Source organism: Rhamphochromis sp. 'chilingali' (genome assembly GCF_963969265.1).
Source record: "Rhamphochromis sp. 'chilingali' genome assembly, chromosome: 21".
Taxonomy (NCBI): domain Eukaryota; kingdom Metazoa; phylum Chordata; class Actinopteri; order Cichliformes; family Cichlidae; genus Rhamphochromis; species Rhamphochromis sp. 'chilingali'.
This window is the reverse complement of record NC_137949.1, coordinates 750,002-774,000: the sequence shown is the minus strand read 5'-3', so window position 1 is coordinate 774,000 and position 23,999 is coordinate 750,002. Positions and strand designations below refer to the sequence as shown.

Here is a 23,999-nt window from a genome sequence, read left to right as displayed (position 1 = left end):
TACCTCTCAGTGTACGCAGTCCCAACTTAAACCTTCTACTATGTGTTGGATAGTCTCCAGGCACCTTTGCATAGTCTGCAACTAGGCCTTTTCTAGCCACTAAGACCAGCTCATTAGTCCTGCTTACCTTCTGCAGGTTTTTGGCTGTGGCTGCCTTCTATTAAAGTCCTGCTGACCTTTTGTCCATGTAGTTGTTTTATAAATCTATTATTATGCCTCGTTGCAGCTCCATGTCTCTGCATCACCTTTGTAACCATTTGACTTCACATCCACTCTTCTCTGTAGATCTGAGTGAGGTAGATTAGTGAGTCAGTGTCATGCATGCAGCTTTATGCATGCACAGGAGGTGGCTTGCGTTCGCTCCACTGTGGAATCTGTCCTGTATCTGCTCCTAATGATAAGCTGGATTAAGAGGTTGAGGCCTGTGAAGAACACCTGATGGTAACTTTGGGAGTTGGCCTGCAGTGTTTTCTTCTACGTTCCCTTTGGGTTCCTGGTGAACATGATCAGCGTGCAGGAAACTGACTCGTAGGCTGTCCAGTTGCTGTCCCTAGTGTTACCGTCTCGTGTGCAGCTGTATCAACCAGTTACTGGTGTTTTGGCTCTCTGGTGTTATCTCCAGTACCGTTTATGAGCTGTGCTCATGTACTGACTCGTGTGCCTACTCACCTTGGTTCTAACATGTGTTGCGTATAACCTCTCTAACTGGAATAGTAGCATTTGATCAGTTTTATCAGTCGTTTTACATGCCTCAGCATTTTAAAATAGCATTAAACATGTTTTGTATTGCATCTCCTCTGCCCACAAACAAAACACGACAGATGGAACATGGTATTAATTAAGTCATGTTGAGTATTTTACCAAAATAAAATAAATGAGTTCTGAAGTTTTACACGGACAGGAGCAATGAATAACAACTACATATTAACACTGCAGCTAAAATGTGAATTTGGATTTAATTTACACAAAACAAACCACATTCTGCTGTTGCATGTTTATAGCACCATTTCCTGCAGAGGTGTGCCCATCACTGAGTCTGTTACACATTGGGCAGTTTTTATGTTGCACCAGTTTTATGGTATCATTTGATTGTCGTGGTTTCTATTACACGAAGCTTCTGGAGATGACTACTGGTTTGTAGTTGTGGTATATGAACAAAATAGGAATAATTTGAATGTCATTATTACGATATGTCAGTATGATTGACGTTTGAACAAAACATACTTCTCTGTGTGATGTTATGAGTATAAAGTGGCATCAACGTGACTTCCTCAAGTAAATTATAAAAACATAATTAAATGTATTAGTTGTAATTCACCACTGGGTTCTGGCACAGAGGATAAGTTGCCAGTTTAGACATTGTTATATGTATATTGCTATTATATACCATTAAACTGTTATTTCACATTCAGTGTGCAGGTAAAGTAATCAGACTACATTTAGCAGCTTCAGAAGTTGAGGTGCTGTGTTATTGATTACGATGGTTTGCAGGCAGACAGTAATCAATGGACCCTCCAACATTCACATCTTGGAAGTCCAATCATGAAAAACTGGAGCTGTCATTATTTCTCTTTCTGTGTTTCTGATTAACTCTCAGAACTTTATTAAAAGAAAACACACACACACAGATAAACTTTGCTTATAAGGGAAGTTGTTTTGTCGTGATTTTTGCTGAAATGTTCATTTCAGAAAAAAAGGATAAAGCACATTTAGAGTAGTGCAATTTTGCCTGTTAGCAAACAGCCTCCCAATTATCTTCCCTTTGATTGCTTGCCTCCATCAAGGTGAGCGATTAGACCACCGCTCCTGTGAAGCTCTGGAAGTCGTACTGAAATCGCTGCACTTTGATTTCATCAATCTGCAGGCAGCCCAACTGGAAGAAAATGTGAGTTTTATGAGCAAAACTTATTTTGCTCATCTTCATCTTCCAGTTGCAATACAGTTTCATATTCAGGCCTTCCCTTGTATCAGATTAGAGGCTATTTTTTTCCTTCCAAAGAAACTTCATAACATTCCTGTCAAATTTGGGGCCTTGCTTTCTTTATTTTTTCCCCTCTGCTTTTTTTTTCTATTCCAGGGAGCATCGTCCTTGTTGGATATGATTTTGTACTATGAATCTACAACACATCTTGACATTTCTGACAACAGCAGTATGGGAACATCGAGTTGGAGGGCCCTCGCTCATTTGATAAAGCAGGTTAGCTGACGCAGTGGAATAGCAATCTTTTCATGTAGGCTATCTCCCAGGGATAATGTACATCCTGCAAAGTGAGTTTGTGGCACATTACCGGGACTGAAGATGCAGGGCAGAGCAAACCGGGTGAGAAGTTCTGCTATGAACATCAACACAAACGCTGGATTATCACAACTAGCATTAGCAGGCATAGCTCGTTAGCTCTGAGGGTTAAGTGACTGTTAGATTAATATCATCAGGGAGGGACAGAAGGAGAAATTTGACTTTGAGTCCACGTAAAGACCAAAGGACTGTCGAAGCTTCTTTGGTGCTGCTGCATTTTAACCCACGGCTTGGTAAGAGCTGTGGCACATGTTGTGGCAATAACAGTGGATCTCACTGACTATGGTAAATGTCACAACAGTATAAATATTTATAGTTTTGTGAAGTGTTAGAATTCAAATGAAATGAAGGCAAAAAAATGAAAATATGACGAGCACGGGAAGGAACAGTTCAATTCAGTTTTATTTACACAGTTTTATTTATATTGTAAGGTCGACCCTACAATAACACATACAGAGAAAAACCCAACAATCACATGACGCCCTATGAGCAAGCACTTTGGTGACAGTGGGAAGGAAAAACTCCCTTTTAACAGGAAGAAACCTCCGGCAGAACCAGGCTCAGGGAGGGGCGGGGCCATCTGCTGTGATTGGCTGGGGCGAGAGAAGGAAGACAGGATAAAGACATGCTGTGGAAGGGTTAACATATCTCTGCATTAGCTTTGTTGTAAGTGTTTGGTTCATTTTGCTACAATTATGACTTAATAATTATTTATAGTTTCACTTTTAGTTTTAATATCAGGGCTTTCATCTCGGGGTCTGTGTGGGGACCAGCCTTGGTCCACTCTTTGTGAAGCCCTCCAGTGGTTTCAATGAACATTTATTGTTGCTTGTTCAGTTTTCCTTCCAATCAACTTTCCGTTAGCAGTTTTCCAAATAGCACTCAGTGAGCAGCCGGCCTTTTCAGCAATGACCTTTGGTGGTTTACCTTACAGAGGGTGTCAATTATCGTCTAGTGACAGGTCAGCAGGCTTCCCCATGATTGTGGTTGCGTGTACTGAACTAGACTCAAACTAGAAATGAAATTTCCTGATAAGTTGAGATTTTCATGAACTATAAATCATAATCACCAAAATGTAAAAAGTAAAAAATCATTTTCTATGTAATGAAAATGTTTAGCTTTTTGAATAACTTGTGAAAATTTAACCTTTTCTCATTTTTGAGATCTACTTTGATAACCTTGGCCGAGACACCCATATCTGCCCCAACAGCTCTCCATATCCTCCAGCAGCATGGACCTAACCTCCCTGTCACTCAGGGTTGTTCTTTCTCCGGGTTTTTTCCCAGTGTTTGATGTCAGGGAGGACAGACAGGTCAGTCCACTGTTCGAGTGCGAGTCCTTAGAAGCACCTTCTCCACTTGTCTTTCCACAGGTCTGAGTGTTTGACAGCCGCTGGTGAAGCTCTTTCTTTCAATATTCATCCTCCCCTTCTCTTCTTTTCTACTCTTGGTCAGATCAGACATTCTGACGAGTCTTTTTTCTGCAGTTGTCTGTATTCACTCTGTCTGCACTGTGTGTGTGTTTCAGAGTGTGTGTCTCTACAGACTGGATGTCTGCAATGTGGCCTTGGTCGACTATCCTGTCCAGGCTCTGTCTAAAGCGCTACGGAGCAGCCAGCTCACAGTGCTGCACCTTCAGCATGTTCAGCTCAGCGGGATGCCGCTGTACACACTGGGTAAGGCGTGTCCGTGTGCATCGCCCTGCACTCGCAGGCTGTTTTTTTGCAGCGATTTTTAAAAATGTACTTTTGAAATAGTGTCTGTGTATATAGCATTTGTGTGTGCATGGATTTAAAAATGTGGGTTTTTGTGCACGTTTATATGTGTGCATGCATGCGTGGGGGTTTGTGTCCTGGCTGCCAGAGCCTTTATAGACATGTGCAGTGGTGTGTAAAGTGACAGGTAAGAGATTAGGCCTTTAATCCAGGTCCAGACCTGCAGGGAGGGTCACAGGTCAAAATCTGGTCCTGCTGGCCACAGAACACACACTCGTGCACACACACACACACACACACACACACACACACACAGTTTGTAGTCGTGTATTGTTAGATACATATTAGGACGTAATGGGATGTGCACACACAGCTATACATGTTTACAGCATACGAAGACCCACAAATGATTCAAACTTCAGTACATCTATCTGACATTCACTGATTTTGTGACCTCTCAACACTGTGGAAGGACAAGGAAAGGAGAGGCTTTAGGATGGTGACTAGGAAGGTTGCAGGACTTTATGTTCGTGACCTGTGCACAGACACACACACACACCTACAAACACACAATCACTGGGTGAGTATATAGCACAGAAATACACAAAAGGCTAACAGAACACCCAGGGTGGGTACACAGATGGACAGATATATAGCATCTCTCTCACACACACACACACACACACACACACACACACACACACACACACACACACACACACACACACAGTGTTACAAAGAAAGGAAGAGTTTGATTAAATAATAAGTGCAACGTGAGTAGTTATTAATAGCCTTAAGGAGGCAAACCAGACAGTGATGTAGCAGTAAATTTATCGCAGCGCCCAAAGTGCTCTATGGAAAACTAATTTTCTTGCTTTAAAGCCGCTTTAATTATAATCCCACAACAATCACAGGACGATGTGGTTCTTTGAATCCTGGTACATGAACTGGTGTAATAATAAATCCGTCTCTGTGTCCGACTGGGACACAAATATCAAAGACAGCATCTGATCTCCTCTCAGCTGGGAGCAGGCAAAGACCCAAATGGACACAGTGTGCCGCCCACTCCCAACTTGTTCCTCCAACATTTGCAGCTCCTTCCTGGATTTCTTTGATATTTTCAGGCTGCTAAAGATTCTGCTCCTCCCATGCTCATCCTCACCCCACTCCTGCCTCTGCTATTACCGAGGCCCACTGGCGCCCTCCTCCTCCTTCCCTCCCAGCAGGGGGTCCCAGCTGAGGATCATTGCCTTCGATTCGAGGGGCTTGTGATTGCGGGATTGGGTGCTAGCAGTGGAGTCGACCGGATCAATCCCACTGATACCACCATTTGGTTCCTACTGTGCCTGATGACAATGTTGGCATTCCACATGCAGCCCAACAGGCTTGATCAAATCTGCAGCATCGATCTGGATGGAAGGGCAGCGAGGACCTAGACAACACGGACACATGTACAGTACACATGACACAAATACACAGGGAACGCCCACAGCGCACACATAAATACAGAATATGTCTACAAAAACAGCGTCTCAGCTGCGATAAAGAAGTGAAAAGACTAGTAACGATGGTGTGCACAGTGATATTTGGAGCAGAGGGTCGCGGAGCTTCGCTGGTGCTTTGTTAGGTCTCCTGTGCTGAATACTCTGCTGTTAACAATGGCTTCAAGGAGAAACACTTCTTTGGTATAATTACTGAAAGAGATTTTCAGTAATTACACTTTGTGCTGTGCTCCTGTTTTCATGTTCAGTCAGTCCTACCCAGCTGGCCTGTGTTGGCACTCACAGGACAGACTAGTACAGTGGCACAAAGTTCATAACATTAGCTTCATTTGGTTAGGGCTCAGATTTCCTAGATTTGAGATGTATTTGGGCCATGATCCAGAACACCTCCCACCGTGAGCAAGAAGCAGGAGCTTTCGATAGCTGTGTGCGATACTGCATATTTCGGTATCGATCCGATACCAAGTAAACACGGGCCAGATCGCCGATACTGAAATCGATACCGATACTTTTCAATAAATAAAGTGGATGCTCATTGAATTGCTAAATCTCAATTAATTAAATTAATTTAAATAGTTAAAACCCAGGACATAATTAGCACAAAGTTTATAATTAAATAGAAAATGTTTTATTATCATTTTTTTTAGAAACATGTTAAATAAAAAGTGCCGCAAACCAGGAAACAAATGAAAACAAACAAGTACTGTTGAGAAACTATAACACTAAAATTACAATTAAAATCCTCAACAACAAACACAACAACTGGTGAAAATATAAATATAAGTAAACAACCCCCAAAGCGTCTAAGTCACGTGACGGCGCAGCATCTAAACACAAGAGGGGGGAGGAGCAAAGTGTGCCTGCGCTGACACAGGAGCGGCGAGTCCGGCGACCTGGCTGTTGGTCTTTGCTGAAGCACAGCACAGCAAACAAGAGCAGAACTGAAAGTAAAGAATCGACCAGGCTAGTATCGATCTGATACCGATGCTGACTTGGTATCAATAAAATCGATATTTGGATCGATCCGCCAGCACTAGTTTTAGATTCCACCCTCACCAATGGAGTAAATGGTAAATGGCCTGTATTTATATAGCACTTTACACAACCAGTCATCCACCCATTCACACACACATTCACACACTGGTGATGGCAGCTACATTGTAGCCACAGCCACCCTGGGGCGCACTGACAGAGGCGAGGCTGCCGGACACTGGCGCCACCGGGCCCTCTGACCACCACCAGTAGGCAACGGGGGAAGTGTCTCGCCCAAGGACACAATGACCGAGACTGTCCAAGCCGGGGCTCGAACCGGCAAACTGGGAGGATGGATAGCTCTGCTAACAAGGACATGATCTTCCCTTCACATCAGTAAACAGTGCACAAACGTGTCATTAACATCTTTTTTACACTCACATAGTTTCTTCAGGGATTATTAAAGTATTGTAATTCTGAAGTCTGTCATTGTGAGTTCCAACCCTAGCCCCGAAGAAAAAGGTTGTATTTTTGGAAAATATCAAATCAATTGATGTTTGTCTGATAATCTGCTGATTACCCAGACAAAACAATTTAAAAAAAATAAATAAACACCCAGCACGCCCCTGCGGGCGGTTTATCCTTCAAGCTCGGGTCCTCTACCAGAGGCCTGGGAGCTTGAGGGTCCTGCGCAGTATCTTAGCTGTTCCCAGGACTGCGCTCTTCTGGACAGAGATCTCCGATGTTATTCCCGGGATCTGCTGGAGCCACTCGCCTAGCTTGGGAGTCACCGCACCTAGTGCTCCGATTACCACGGGGACCACCGTTACCTTCACCCTCCACATCCTCTCGAGCTCTTCTCTGAGCCCTTGGTATTTCTCCAGCTTCTCGTGTTCCTTCTTCCTGATATTGCTGTCATTCGGAACCGCTACATCGATCACTACGGCCGTCTTCTTCTGTTTGTCTACCACCACTATGTCCGGTTGGTTAGCCACCACCATTTTGTCCGTCTGTATCTGGAAGTCCCACAGGATCTTAGCTCGGTCATTCTCCACCACCCTTGGGGGCATCTCCCATTTTGACCTCGGGACTTCCAGGTTATACTCGGCACAGATGTTCCTGTACACTATGCCGGCCACTTGGTTATGGCGTTCCATGTATCCCTTGCCTGCTAGCATCTTGCACCCTGCTGTTATGTGCTGGATTGTCTCTGGGGCATCTTTACACAGCCTGCACCTGGGGTCTTGCCTGGTGTGATAGACCCCAGCCTCTATGGATCTTGTGCTCAGAGCTTGTTCTTGTGCTGCCATGATTAGTGCCTCTGTGCTGTCTTTCAGTCCAGCTTTGTCCAGCCACTGGTAGGATTTCTGGATATCAGCCACCTCCTCTATCTGCCGGTGGTACATACTGTGCAGGGGCCTGTCCTTCCATGATGGTTCCTCGTCTCCCTCCTCTTTCTTGGGTTTCTGCTGCCTGAGGTATTCACTGAGCACTCGGTCAGTTGGGGCCATCTTCCCAATGTATTCTTGGATGTTCGTTGTCTCATCCTGGACTGTGGTGCTGACACTCACCAGTCCCCGGCCCCCTTCCTTCCGCTTAGCGTACAGCCTCAGGGTGCTGGACTTGGGGTGAAACCCTCCATGCATGGTAAGGAGCTTTCTTGTCTTTATGTCAGTGGCTTCTATCTCCTCCTTTGGCCAGCCTATTACTCCAGCAGGGTACCTGATCACGGGCAGGGCGTACGTGTTGAGGGCCCGGATCTTGTTCTTACCATTCAGCTGACTCCTCAGGACTTGCCTGACCCTCTGCAGGTACTTGGTGGTTGCAGCTTTTCTAGCGGCCTCTTCATGGTTCCCATTTGCCTGCGGGATCCCCAAGTACTTGTAACTGTCCTCTATGTCTGCAATGTTGCCTTCTGGTAGTTCAATCCCCTCAGTTCTGACTACCTTCCCTCTCTTTGTTACCATCCGGCTACACTTCTCCAGCCCGAACGACATTCCAATGTCATTGCTGTATAGCCTGGTAGTGTGGATCAGTGAATCGATGTCTCGTTCACTCTTGGCATACAGCTTGATGTCATCCATGTACAGGAGGTGGCTGACAACTGCTCCGTTCCGTAGTCGGTATCCGTAGCCAGTCTTGTTAATGATCTCACTGAGGGGGTTCAGGCTTATGCAGAACAGCAGTGGGGACAGAGCATCTCCTTGGTAGATCCCGCACCTGATGGTGACTTGTGCTATGGGCTTGGAGTTGGCCTCTAGTGTTGTACGCCACATCCCCATTGAGTTCCTGATGAAGGCTCTTAGGGTCCCATTGATCTTGTACAATTCTAGGCATTCCAGTATCCAGCTGTGGGGCATTGAGTCATAGGCCTTCTTGTAATCAATCCAGGCAGTGCACAGGTTGGTCAGTCTGGTCTTGCAGTCTCGGCTGACTGTCCTGTCTACCAGTAGCTGGTGTTTTGCGCCTCTGGTATTCTTGCCAATTCCATTCTGTGTCCCGCTCATGTATTGACCCATGTGCCTGTTCATCTTAGCCGATATGATGCCTGACAGGAGCTTCCATGTAGTACTGAGGCAGGTTATTGGTCGGTAGTTGGAGGGGACCGGTCCCTTCTTGGGGTCCTTGGGGATCAGGACCGTCCGACCTTCGGTTAGCCATTCCGGGTGTCTCTCGTCAACTAGCAGCTGGTTCATTTGTGCTGCCAGACGCTCGTGGAGTGCAGTCAGCTTCTTTAGCCAGTAGGCGTGAACCATGTCGGGCCCTGGTGCTGTCCAACTCTTCATACTGGAGACCCTTTCTTGGATATCTGCCACTGTGATGGTAAATAAAAGATATATATCTATATATACATATATATAGATATATATATATATATGTATATATAGATAGATAGATAGCGAGAGACAGAGAGAGAGAGAGGATGCTGCTGTGTAGCATAGGCTCAAGGTTACGGTAATCGCTGAGGACTTAGAGTTCAGCGTATTAACCTGCAAGAATAACTGAAGTAATGTAAAGCCATGATGTAAAGCTTTGCATTTGCCAGCTTAGTTGTCCTATCATAACTTGTCCATTCCAGTTGGTGCACTGAAGACAAACCAGGCGCTGCGAGAGCTACACCTTGCTAATAACCTGTTGAACAGCTACCAGGATGCCCTTCATCTGAGAGACCTACTACGGTTCAACAATACTCTGCAGACACTGGAGCTCAGCAACAATGCTGTAGCAGATGCTGGTAAATGTTCATACATAAATCCTAGAACTACATGGTTCACAGTCTACTATGTAGATGTGTGGTGAGATGGGCCCTGAGTTATACAGTCATAAAACAGGTGAAGACAAACAAGGATAAGTCCATGGCTGAACCCTTACTGCTCATACATTACAGGGAGATGAAGTGTGCAAACATGCACAGACCAACTATTATTATTTCACTAATACAGACATGCGGATGTGTAAGGCACATAGCAACTTACATCAGAGTCACTACAACCAACACTCCCACCATACATCTGGAAGTGCCATTTAACTCCAGCACAGACAACAATGAAAGTTTGTCTGTGCCGTCTGCTAATAAACATATTTTACTGTTTGTTTTCCGAGGTTTGGAGGAGCTGTGTGACGGTCTGAGACGGCAGAAAGGAGGTCTCAAGGTCTTACTGCTGAGGAATAACCAGATTACTGTAAAAGGCATGGAGCATCTGGCTAAAACTCTGGTGAGGAACAAAGTGTTGGTTCTTTATGTGGAACAAAATCCAATAATGTGAAGAGTCAGCCAAAGGGTTGAATTAATACAGTGTCCGGTCATTTTGAGCCGTGTAAAGACATTAAGGACGACGGTGTTAGTGACAGTTAGCATTAGGGTTGCTAACTGTGGCTAGCAGAGGAAACACACGACTCTCAGAGCGTGTTTTAGGACCACTGAAGCTGTGGAGACATGTATGTGCCATCACTGCCACTGAAGCAAAGTGAAAACAGAAGAAACAGGTATGAACCAAACTCAGCGTACGCCTGTGCGGCGCACCAACATGGATAATATCATGAAAGAAGGCAAACTTACTCACAGGGGTCACCACAGTGTCCTGACACAATCCCAGAAGTGTGAAGCACTACTCAGTGTAAAACAGTTCGAGCATGTGAATAAACCACACCCAGGCCAATCCTACATGTGTGGCTGGATGTCTACAAGTCCTCGCTTCTTCTAGGTCGACACACCCTGAGTTAATGTGTGAAATACTACATTAAAGAAGGCTTAGCAGCAGAGATTCAGACTAATCAGGAAAATGTTTGCTGAGTTCAGTCATTTTTATAGGCTTTTATTTTTGCAACAAGAATCTTTCTGGCACTTCCACTTTGGCTTAACTTTTTAGACCTGATGCTGTGTCCATCTTCTTATACAGTCTATGCATAAGTGATGTGTTTCATGTCAGCTGCTTGCCTCTGAGCGTCTGCACACACACCTATGATGTACTGATACTACACGTCTGCAGCATTTCATCTAGAAAAGCTACATTTACATTACACATCTATCATTCGGGTCCATGTTTGTCATGTGACGTCTCATCATTGCAGTGTTTCTTGTAAAATGTAACTGTGAACACTGAATAGTTCAGCACGCTTCAGCGACACCAGCACGACATGCTGTCCAATCACGTGTGAAGGCAAAAATGTTTATTCTTGTCTCACATGGCTCGCTGCCTGGCTTCTGACTGTCTCGATGCCATGAATTGTACAAATGGAACTAATGGCTCACTTTTAGGCAGCCGGCTGCACCCATGAAAGGCGACGACACAAACGTGCACACCGCCGACTGACACTCAGAGCAGGTCAGCATCAGGTTAAGGTGTTGAGGGTTAACATTCATGCAGGTTTGCAACTGCAGGTTTGTCATATCAAGTTTTTACCTTATTTTTAAGTTGTGATGATAAAACGACACCAGTCATACTGTCAGTAGAGGTCTGACAGCGTGCCTAATATGAATGTTGATCTCAAACCTGCGCTCACTGCCAGCTTTAGTAGTCATGCAGTGCATCTTTATGTTCTTTGGATCCTGCTTTTGTGCACATTTCCAAGATGAGAATATCACTTTGGTGGTGGAGATTAGACGATCCAACGTGGTTGTTAAGATTCGAGGGCGTTAATAATGAGTTCATTTTATGGGTTATACTTTTTAAGGAAACATCTTTTATGTTACTGACACTAGGCTTGTTTAGCATGTGGCTGAAATACAGTGAAACCTGTTGGCATCTGTCTGACGAGCGCTGCTAAACCAAGAGCCAGGACGGTGTTCTCTTGGAGAGCGGTCAGCAAAGACTCGACCCGAGCTTCATTTCCAGCTGATACTTGGTGCTTCCCTCTGTGTGGAGTTGTGGAACATGAGCCTGGAGAGATGAGTCCAACCTCCCAGCATCGTTGCACAGTCCTAATAACATGCATTCCTTCTGTGTGATTGGCAGCATAAACTGTACCCTCCTGTCATGTGAGTGGCGATTGTAAAAGTCAAAAGGCTGGAAATTAAAGGCCTCTCTCTCTGTCTCAGCACACACACACACTTCCCCAAAAGAAGGAACAGTTTGATTAAATAATAGATGTGTGCTAAGAAGGGCTGCTCATGCAGCCTGCCAGTCACAGGGATAAGTAGGTGTCCTTGCAGGCCGTAATGATGATAATTAGAGCCATAGCTGGTTGTGTCGAATATGATGATGAAGAGAGCTGTTATTAACCTTTCTGCTTGGTGTATCTGCGTTTTCTCTCTGTCCTCCGGGCTGGTTTAGTCCTTTGGAGGCCTGAGAGAGCGGGGGCAGACAAAACCTGCTCAACGTCAAACTGGACGGAAACTCTAAGCAGGGCTTTTCCGAGGTGGACGTGTCACCGAGAGCGCCAGCTTTGCCTGTTTCTGCTGCTTTTTTGTTTGAAGCCAGCACGGCATGTGTGAAAGCATACTGTGTTTTTGGTGGTTTCACACTCCTGCACCCCCCTCAGACTTCTCACTCGAACCCTCCCGTGGTTTACGTTTGACAGGTTTCAACCATGCTTGACTCTCACACACTCTCAACCATGCAGTTGCCTCTTTAATTGTCTGCTATTATCCCTCGTGCATATCCATTCAGGGAGGCTCTCCCTCCCTCTCCTCCTCCCCTCTTCACCGGAGAAGCTTCTCGCCACGCGTCGGATGCGGCGCTGCCTCCGTGTGCCGTGACTCAGTGAGGGAAAGGAAAAAAAAGGTGGGGTGTTGGGGGCTCTCGAGTGTGTTTGTTGTCACTGCGGTGCAAATTAACATAGAGGAAGACGCTCTCAGGGTCTGTCAGTTGCTTTCCTAGCTTCCTTTCCACCCCCGCGCTCCCTCTTTCTTCAGAGCAGTGACCAGAGGAGTTTAACAAGGGTGGTGAGGCGAGGGGGCAACCGAGGAGTGGGTGGCGCGTTCCTCTTCAAGCTGCTGGGCAACACGGGCCCCTTGTGCCCTCGACACCCCCACTTTGCTGCACCAGCTAATCAACCTTCAATGCTAATGTGGCTCTGGAGAGTAAAAACAGAAGTTCTGAAGATTAACACGAGAGGAAACATTTTGAAAAGGAAGAATAATCACTGTATAATCACAATGATAATTAAAACTTCTCACACTCACTTGCACAAAGGAACACACAGTGATTAACTGGTGGGTTAAGTAAGTCGTCTTGAACCCTGTGTTGCAGCCAGTGCTGAAGGTCCTGCAGGTCCTGGATTTGAGTGAGAATCTGTTGGGGAACGAGGGGATCCAGATCATCAGGGAACCTCTCATGGTCAACAACTCAGTGCTGCAGCTTGGCCTGGCCCAAGCCAGCATCACCTGTGAAGGTACACCATGTTAGTCTGTGTTCTGCATTTGTAATACAGCTCAAGTTCACTTGTCACGAGATAAAGTGTAGAAAAACATAAGGCTCATGTACAGTCCTGCGTCACGTTGGGTTACTGCACGCAGCATCAGTCAGAAGTAGCTTCTTTGTACAGTAACATTAGCCTTAGGGTCGGGTCCAGATTTGGTGCTGCTGTCTTATTCTTTTTTCCATCGTCTGGGCCTCATATCATCTTTCTAACAAGAGATATTAACAATATTTTAACCACTGAAAAACGCATCTAAGCTCTGCTAGGAAAAAATGAAAAATCAAACAGTTACTTTCACACCTCAGTCTAAATCCAGAAGCTTGTTTCTGCTCACGAAACACTTTGTGACCCACTTTGAGCATCAGTATAATGGGATGTAGTTCACTAGCTGGGCCCACGTCCTCATTTTAGGTTTGACAGTGTTTTAGTAGGTAAAGGTGAATGCTTGGACATGAATTAAGCTGCGGTTTAGGGAAGGCCTCGAAGGGGACTGGCGACGGCTCCCGGGCCTGGCAGATCCCCAAAGAAGGCATCCCCTAAAAGCAGTAATAACTGTGCGACACGAAGGTCGAAGACGTCAGCAGATTTTCGATTCGACTTATTAATACAGCACCGAACCACAGTGACAGACACCTCGAGACCCTGCAATGATGTCTAGAGGGAAACCCAACAATCATATGACCCCCTATGAGCAGCACTTTGGCGACAGTGAGAAGGAAAAACTCCCTTTTAACAGGAAGAAACCTCCGGCAGAACCAGGCTCAGGGAGGGGCGGGGCCATCTTCTGCGATTGGTTGGGGAGACAGAAGGAGAAGAGGACAAAGACAAGTGCATGGAGAGCGAACGTCGCTCCGTGGTGTGGAGTGGATGAGCTCGGACAATTTGGAAGGAATGGCAGGAGAAGAGATCCAAGGAAGTTGCAAACAACGGAAATCTTAATGGATGAATGAGGGGAACCCTCCTTCAGGGAGCAATGTGGCTCAACTTTGAGCTGAAGCTCTGACGGACAAGAATGCTGGATTTGAGATTTGAGGCAGGGCTTGGCGGCTCGAAGAGCTTGTCAGCTTGTCTTTGAGTAGAAGATGGAGAGGGGGTGCTTAGCTGGTTAATTACTTCAGATAAGGTAACGATAACAACTGAGCTGATTTCTGAATGAACAGAAGAACAGCAGCAGCTTGGGAAGAGTTGATGAATTGAAAGACTGATTAGAGGAAAATAATCTCTATAACAATAACCCCCAAAATCATCCGAGAGCAGAGAGCGAGTCCACTGGACTTCGTGGGAGATGATAAGCCGTTCAGACGCAGTCAGAACCGTGAGTCGACTTAGAGAGCGGTCTCGAATGATTCTGTCGAGGCGGGATGCCTGATGAGGCTAGTGAAAGCACATGAGAAGTGAAGGGACCGTTTGGATGTCTTAAAAGGAGTGATAGAGGACAGAACCTGGCATCTCGGTGCCATGAAGGTTCACCTTTGTTTTGCAAAGGCAGGAAAGATGGCAGCGAAACTGGCATCTCGGTGCCGGAAGCATGCTGCTGCATTTACAAATGAAGGAAAAAGAGAGAACCTGGCATCTCGGTGTCACCAGGTTCGCCGGTGCTTTGCGAAAGCAGGAAAGATGGCAGCGAATCTGGCATCTCGGTGCTGAGCAGAGAAACTGGCAACTCTGTATTAGAAAGCGTGCTGCTGCATTTGCAAATGAGGGATAAAGAAGAACCAGGCATCCTGGTGTCAAGCTTGATATTGCATTCGTGAAGGAGGGACAGAGGAAGAGAACCTGGCATGCTGCTGCATTTGCAAATGAGGGACAAAGAGAGAACCTGGCATCTCGGTGCCAGAGGGGTTTACTACTAGGGATGGGTATCGAAACCCGGTTCTTGTTGAGAACCGGTTCCCACTGTTTCAATTCCTTGGAATTGTTTGCCATTTTTGCAAACGATTCCCTTATCGATTCCAGTCGCCCCGAATGACGTCATCACGTTGCGGAGCGTCATTTACCTGGCAGGAAACACGGCGCGTAAGCGGCTCAAACGCTCAAAAGTTTGGTTATACTTTACGAGAACGGATGACAACAGGGCAACTTGCAATACTTGCAAAGTAGATATTTCATTTAAGGGAGGAAACACTACGAATATGCAAAAGCATTTGCTCACAAAACACACGATGACCTTAAATGAATGTCGTGTTTTTAATTCCGCTCCGGACTCGTGAATCTCAACCCAGCAGCAGCGGTAACATTTGCACGTCCTCTCCCGTTAATGCGGCAGGTAAATAATCAACTAACAGTGCATATTATGTTAGCGCGATCTGCCTTATTACAAAACCATTACTGTGCATTTAGTGACCATGATGAGAGACAGAGTCTGGCTCAGATGCTGGCAGTTCTCGCTGCAGTCTGCCGGTAGCGTCTCCTTTCAGGCCAGGATAGACAAATGTCACCGAGCAGAGACTCAGTTTGTGGTCAAAGGCTTGCACCCATTTCCCACAGCAGATGATTTTCGGTAAGTGAATGTGTTTAATTGTAGGCAGGGACATTACTGGATATTCTTGTGTAATTGCTACAGAATAATTTATGTTACACTTTGTTATTGCTACAGAAGAATATTTATTTTATTATTTTACATTTACAATTTTTTTTCCTGGGGACCCTGTGACACCCCATTGAAGAGCCGTAGGCTGGATCTCTTAAGATCTCACTGTTGGGTTTGTAAGGCCATGTTACTCCTAAATTTCTATCTTGTTCAAAGAGAAGATATAAAACAAAGTTCTAAGCTAATCGACCTTAGTGTTCTCCTTTTTTAAAAAGAATCGATACGAGAATCAAATCGTTAAACAGAATCGAAAATGGAATCGGAATCGTGAAAATCTTATCAATACCCATCCCTATTTACTACTGCTTTGCAATAACGGATGCAGAGAAACTGGCAACGTGGTGGAAGAAGATTGCTGCTGCGATTACGAAAGATGGCTATAGAAGGAACCAGCTAGAACAGGGGTGGGCAACTCCAGGCCTCGAGGGCCGGTGTCCCTGCAGGTTTTAGATGTGTCCTTGAACCAGCACAGCTGATTTAAATGGCTAGATTAGCTCCTCAACATGTCTTGCAGTTCTCCAGAGGCCTGGTAACGAACTAATCATGTGATTCAGGTGTGTTGACCCAAGGTGAGATCTGAAACCTGAAGGACACCGGCCCTCGAGGCCTGAAATTGCCCACCCCTGAGCTAGAAGGATTCTCTGCTGCTTTAGCCATGATGGATGGACCGAACTGGCAACTCAGGGGTAAGAAGCTTGTTGCTGCAATTTGCACATGGGCAATATAGCAAGAGCCTGACACCACTTTGCTAGAAGGGTTTGCTGCTGCTTGCAATGATAGAAGCGAAGAAACTGGCAGTTCGGTAGTAGGGAAGCTAGATGCTGCATGCAAATGGGGGATGAAGGAAAACCTGGCATCCCAGTGCCTTTTTATTTATTTGTCTATGCAGACAACGCCAACCCGATGGTAGAAAAGCTGCTGCTTTCGCAAATGAGGGATAAAGGAAACTGGCAACCCGGTGCCGACGTTTGCTAAGGAGTTTAGCCGAGGAGGGAAGAGGCTGGGAACCTGACAACTCGGTGTTGAGGTTTGCTGCAGAATTTTGCGAAGGAGGGTTGGGTGGCTGAGAGGCTGACAACCCGGTGCCGATGTTTGCCGCAGAGTTTAGCAGAGGAGGGATGAGTGGCTGAGAGCCTGTCAACTCAGTGCCGACACTTGCTAAGGAGTTTAGAGGATGAGAGGTTGGGAACCTGGCAACTCGGTGCTGAGGTTTGCTGCAGATTTTTGCGAAGGAGAGATGGGTTGCTGAGAACCTGGCAACCCGGTGCCGAGGTTTGCCACAGAGTTTAGCAGAGGAGGGATGAGTGGCTGAGAACCTGGCAACTCGGTGCCAATGTTGGAGTTTAGCAGATGAGAGATTGGGAACCTGGCAACTGGGTGCCGACGTTTGCTGCGGAGTTTGTTTGTTTTTTTATGTGTGTGTCATCTTTTCTGAGAAACTGGCAGTTTGGTGGTAGGGAGCTTGCTGCTGCGTTTGCGAATGGGAAGAACTGGGCATCCCAGTGCCAACTTGCGTAAGCATTTAGCGAAAGGAGGGATTGATACATCACGACGATGGAGAACAGTAGAGTATGGAGCTAGTGACAGATTTCCGGCTTGCATTAAAGGGTGTTAGTAGGAAGGAGAACAGAGCTGTGCTTCCCCCTGCTACCTGGCTTTGTTTGGAAGCGTGGGTTCAGCGCTGCCGGCTAAGTCGCCCAGCCTGTGACCCGTTTCGGAGCAACGTGAGAGGAGCTGTGAGTTCTGCTGACAGGCGGCCGGAGTTGCTTCATGACTGGATTTAGCGGAGATAAACCGACTGGATGGATGGACGTAGCAGACCGTATGTTGGGTGGCGAGAAAACTGCTAGGAGGTCGTCAGCATTTGGTTTTTTGGAAGCTCCGCCATGACGTTCGGTGTGTTTCTGGGATGGATGCAGAGCTTGGGTAGTTGTTCGTCTGACGCGCTGACGGACTTGAGGGCGATTGTAGCGAAGGGTGAGTAAAATTACGTTACTCCTGAGAGATGAGCTGTGTCGAAAGGTATTCGACGACCCTGTTTGCACATAAACGAGAATGAACAGTTTGCAGAACTGGGGGGAACCTATATAGATGACAACCGGAAGGAGCGTGTTTGGAGGCGTGGTCACGCTACATAATCTCCAATACATAATAGTTTCAGTGATGCAAAGGAAACCTTGGCCTCTTGGTTGTTGCTGTCTGGTGCTCAGGCATTAGAGCAGATCATCCAATAATCAGAGGGTTGGTGGTTGGATCCCTGCCTTGCTCTGTGATGTATCCATCAGACAGAGAATGAACATGAGTGAAACTTGGATTGAAAGCACTCAGGTGTAGAAAAAAGTCTTGTGTGATGGGGGGAGTGAGCCATGTTGTATAAAGTGCTTTGAGTAGAAAAGTACTTTATAGGGATCAGTCCATGTACCATTTAATTACATCAGGATTGATGTAATTAAATACCCTGGCAGCAAGGCATTAATTATTGTTCCAGTTCCATCAGATCCTGTATGAAAAACATGCTCTGGTATCCAGAGCCATGATGTTTTTGGTTAGCTGTTGAATCTTCAAATTATTTTCCCATATGGATGAACTTTGTGGCACTAGCTAAAGATCATATGCTAAGATCATGTTATAACTTGTTTTTATCCCATGAGCCTTTAAAGGACCCAAGTTTACTTTTTCAGGTATCCTCCTGTGCAGGGGTGTCCAACTCCATGCCTCGAGGGCCGGTGTTCTGCAGGATTTAGATGCGTCCTTGATCCATCACAGCTGATTTAAATGGCTAAATGACCTCCTCAACATGTCCTGTAGTTCTCCAGAGGCCTGGTAATGAACTAGTCGAGTGATTCAGGTGTGCTGACCCAGGGTGAGATCTGAAACCTGGAGGCCTTGAGTTGGACACCCCTGCTCCAGTGAATTATCAGATTAACACTGATATATCCCATCATACTGATGCTCAGGTTTCCTGTTTAAGTCTGCTCTAACATCATGTCTTCTTCCCCTTCACCCCCAACCTTCCTGAGGGTTTTTCTCTACATCAATATATATATTTAAAAACTGAATTGAAAATAATATAAGATAAAGTAATGTTATCTTTACAGAGGGATTATTTTGGGTTTGCATCTTGTATCTTCCTGATATCCCGTTTTTTGTGGTGGAGGTGCTGTGGCGCTTGCTGAGTTCCTTGCTGAGAGTCTTCAGATTCAGAGGCTGGACCTCCGTCACAATGAGGTGAAAGTGGGAGGCCTGATGGCCCTGAGTCTGGCCTTGAAAATCAACCGTTCTCTTTGTAGTCTACATGTGGACCACATACCCCAACAGGAGCAGGTAGGTGCAACTTGAACTGCATCTTCTCTGTGTGAGTGCTTGGTGTTAGATACTGATTACTCGTGTTTACATTAGCAAAATGATGGCAAAATATGATCTAAACTTTCAGACTCAACAGAACTGAACTTGAATTTAGTCTTGACAGCTTTGTACTATTACAGTATGTATTCAGACATTTGGTTGTTTGCTTCATTTCAGTTTTTGTTACACCTGAAAAAGATTTTTAAAATCCAACATCATCTGTTCAGTTTCACTCATGGTGAAGCCACCTCGCCCATTTCAGAGGTTTGACTATACCAGGGGTCGGCAACCCGCGGCTCCGGAGCCGCATGCGGCTCTTTAGTCCTTATAGTGCGGCTCTGGGTGGTTTGGGAAAATAAATTATAAGTATTTAGCTGAAGTGTAATTTATTTATGTTAGTTCTTTTTTAACTTGTAGTTCTAAATTGGAAGATTATTGTGATATTGAAATATAAAAATAAAATTATATTAAATTATTTTTCCTTTGCTCAAAATAAGTGTCACACTCGTGGAAGCCAGTGTAGCCGCCGAAACGCCGTGCATTTATCGAGGCCAGTTATGGATCTTCGGATCCACATTATGTCAGCAGCTCCACCGTGAACTATGTTAAAAACAAACACCGCTCACGCCTCACAGACGACAGCTTACAGTCCTGCATAAAGATGAATGTACAGCCCCGATTTGAAGACGCTGTGCGCAGAGGTTCGGGAGCAGAAGTCCCATTGTAAATATATCACGGCAGACCCGACGATGTTTCCATGAACACGCTTTTCACACATGGTTGCTGTACACATACAGCCGGCGTCCGCCTCCCCTGCAGCAGCGCTGCAGGCCACGCCCCGCCACACACCTTAACCTGGTAAAATACATATTTAGGCAGAATTTTGCAAATATCTCTTTTTCATTTTGTAGCAGCATAGAGCTTTTTTCCAATTATTTTTTAAAAGTCAGGTCAAGGCTCCAAAAGCTCAAAGGCGATATAACAGTTTGTGTTTGCTGGATCATTGTAGTTCAGCTTTCCTTTGTTATGTTTCTTTAAGAGCTCAAAATGTGTTAATTACTTAAATAAAATGTAATTTTCTCTGTAGCACTTCATGGATTTCATAAGCAACACACTATAGTTGTTCACACAAAGCATAAAGGTAAAAAACAATATATACAGTGTTATCTTCATTTTAGATGTCAACAAGTATTTGCGGCTCCCAGTGTTTTCTTTTGCGTGGAAACTGGCTCTAAATGGCTCTTTGGTGTTAAAGGTTGCAGACCCCTGGACTATACAGTACTTGGCTAATAACTTGGCTCTAGTGTGAGTGGAAGTGTATGGTGTCGGTAGAAGAACTGTAAAATCTATGCAACCCTTAACTGTCCAGTGGTCCAAATTGGAGTCTTGGCCCGGCCAATTCTAGCCCCTGGGCCTCATATTTGACACCCGTTATGTAAAGCCTGTAACGTAGCCAGCATATATGCCTGTGTGACATGTAGCAGGGCTTCAGTGGGGTGCAGTGAACCCTGATAAACAGGAGTGCTGTTGATCTAGAATGAAAGGCTCCATGTCTGTTTGTCCCACTCAGGCTGCGGTTACAGATTTGTCTCTCTGAGCCACAAGTCTCTCATTTATGTCTCGGTTCATGTGTGACTTTTGTTTTCGTGTGGGTGTGGGTGTGCGCGCCGCTCTCTTCACCTTCCCTGGTTTCAGAGGCCTGAGGAAAACGATGCCATAACTTTAATACACGCCCCTGCTGGATTCACAAAATAATTACCCACACTTGCCATCTGTTTGTCATGATTTTATCTCTGCTAACTTATTTGCATATTAAAGCATTAATTAAAATCTCTGAGGAAACGCTTACTTAAAACGAACTCTGAAGGCGATCCGTGCACGGCTTCCAGAGATGTTTTATTTTTGTTTGCATTGTTTGTTTGTTGCTTTGGTGGGGTTGTTTGTTGTTTACACAGTTTAGTCTGATGTTTATTAACTGTGTCCTCTGGCTAAAGTCAACCGGCAGGATGTGCCAGATTCTGGAGAAGAGCCACGACGTTTCTGTGAATGTGTGTCATTAAATCTGGGATTTCTTCATCTTTTTTTCTCTCTTTCTTTGCACCACAAACCTGCACGCTGCCGGATCTATTTCCATGCTCCTCTAAGCTGCCGAGAGATGTGATTAGCATTTCCACCATCGCTCGACGTTAGTGTGGCGGGACATTTTGGGGGAATTGTAATAAGGAAATTTTTAAGCTCTGTTCTGTGGTTTTTAGAGCCACACAGCTGGGATTTGTCTTGGCTTGGCATATCCAGGTGGGAGGAGTGACGATTGTATTAAAAAGCAAATCTTTCCATCAGAAAACAGCGGGCGGCCAGATCAAGTGTTCTCGCTCAGTCACATTCCCCGGGTCGCCGAGGAATATGTGAAAATTTCATTCTTCTAAAGGAAAATAAGTGTGGGCATGAACGTGAGCGAGTGACAGAGGGGGCTGTGGCAGCGCCGTGTATTTGTCACAGTCACTGATATGGACTGTGTGTTCATACATGTGTCTCTTGTATGTGTGTGGTTTTATGGCGATGTGGGGGGTGATTGAAGATGCGCATATTTAAAAGGCGCGAGAGAGAAACGGGAGGAAATCTGGGGCCTCTTGTCTTTGTTTACAAGAGTCTGATTTTTCATGTCTGTTGCCACACTGCTCCATTTGATCAGTGGCCTGTTTACTGTTAATTATTAATTATTTACCCACTTGAAATATTCATGCACCCTGGCCCTGGTGGAAAGCAGCTTTTTTCCAAGGGGCAAGTTATCTCTGTAGCCACTACAAGGTGGAGCTGTTTATACACCCTTATCAGGAGACTGTGTAACCCAGCTAATGAACTAAACTTCCCTGCCCAACTCTCCCTGAACGTGGGCTTGGACGACGGAGCCTCGCAGCATGTTTACCTGTTTGATGCTTAAATATTTGGCTTTGGATTTGGCCAGCGTGTGCATCCCGTCAGCTGTTCTCCAGCAGAGCAGCTGCGCGATAACGCTGGAGATGGTGCTCTGCTGAATGTTGTGTGTCAGCAAGGTGTAGCTATTGTCTCACTGAGTCATAATTACAAGTGGTGTGTGCGTGCAGGACACTGCTTCCTATGACCTGCAGCACTGTGACCCCAGCCAATCAAAGGGAACCTCTTCCTATATAAAAGTGGCATTCAAATCGCATGGCCCTCATTTCCTTAGAGGTGAAAACTGTACTGATGTTTGAGCCTCGGAGCATCTCAGACACTCTGATTATTCAGTAAAGTCTTTGTCACTACCAGAAGCTCTCAGAGAGTCAGAGAACGACTTTAACATCTGCACATGAGACAGCTCATGAACGCTGGAGGACCCAGACCACGTCTAAGGATCCTGCTGGACTCGGAGCTGAAGCTGCGGTGCATCGTGCCCAGGAATCAAACAGCACGCCTCTGAAACTGTTTCTGTCCAATCTGCTGCAGATGTTTCAGTGTTGACAAAGAAAACCTGCAGCCTCATGTAACAAGAACCATCTGATCCAGTGTGACTCTGGTTTACATACTGGTACATGACAGACTACTGCATTACGCTCAGCTTTGTGTTTGGTACAGCTAGCAATAGTCAGTTAGGAGGTGACGACTCTCACACAGTCTCTGTAACATCTCATCAACAAACATGGTGTAAACTTGGCATTATTCTCATGTTTCACTAACACTACAGGTAATAAGTGTTAAAAGGGAGTTTTTCCTTCCCACTGTCACCAACGTGCTGCTCACAGGGGTTCACATGATTGTTGGGTTTTCTCTGTGTTTTTTTACCTTCCAACATAAAACATCTCGAGGCAAAATAAAAACGACGATCACGTCTGATAAATGACAGTGAAAAGATCAGCTCTGACTGTACCCAACAATGCTGACTGTTCACACCTCGGTTTAGCTTAGCGACTGCCTTTGGATCACTTTGCTGTGAATGTGAGAGCGACGAGAGTGACATCTGAGAAAAGATGCTTGTGCCTGCTAGGATCTGTGCAGAGACTGCTGTGAGAAATGAACTGCACAGGGGGGCATCATCTGAAGGAGCGTGGATTCTTATTTGGAGAAGAGCGTGAGACAAAAAGGTCTCTGGGTATGTGTTTGGGCCCCTTCCTGTCACGGTCAGTCCCAGGAGGGTAGCTAGGTGATGGGACAGCCTGACCATGCATGTAGTCAGCACTCAGGTTTGAGCTCACATCATGATGACACTGCTGCTCTGGGGAATAAAGTGCGTAGGCAGACAACAGCAACCAGGCAGAACAAGCCTCCCAGCAATGCCTCACAGGGCAGCGAGGAATGGCTTAGAGTAGCTGGAGGGAGCAGGGTTCACTGCTCCCAGATCAGCCTGGTACCTGTACGAACACACGGAACAAAACTGTGAGTGTCTTTATTGTCCTTATCTTATCTTAGACCCACTGTCAAAACAGCAAAGCACCAATATTATACAAATCTGTCAAAACTTGTTTAAACCTCAAAGTTATTTTGTTATTTTTCAGGCAACTGTGAGAAAAAATAAATGTAACGACTAAAACTCGTTTTTCTGTCATTTGGCTAAAATAATGACCATAATGAACATTTATGGTTAACAACTACAATTATATATTTACATTAAAAATGTAATTGTCATTAAAGAGCACAGAAATAAGAAATAATAATAATTCTTTTCAGAAGATTGTTGGTAAAAACCAATATTGTTCATGTAGG

General features: G+C 45.4%; 1 protein-coding gene across 1 annotated transcript in view; it reads left to right on the top strand.

Moving 5' to 3' along the window:
• LOC308389409 (protein phosphatase 1 regulatory subunit 37) overlaps positions 1–23,999 on the top strand; it is a 63,018-nt gene that overhangs the window by 25,584 nt on the left and 13,435 nt on the right. Inside the window, exons 4-10 of the mRNA XM_080870805.1 lie at positions 1,785–1,885; positions 2,078–2,197; positions 3,824–3,971; positions 9,564–9,719; positions 10,088–10,200; positions 13,177–13,318; positions 19,093–19,259. Coding sequence (XP_080726931.1) covers positions 1,785–1,885; positions 2,078–2,197; positions 3,824–3,971; positions 9,564–9,719; positions 10,088–10,200; positions 13,177–13,318; positions 19,093–19,259 — 947 coding nt within the window. The remainder of the gene's footprint in view (positions 1–1,784; positions 1,886–2,077; positions 2,198–3,823; positions 3,972–9,563; positions 9,720–10,087; positions 10,201–13,176; positions 13,319–19,092; positions 19,260–23,999) is intronic.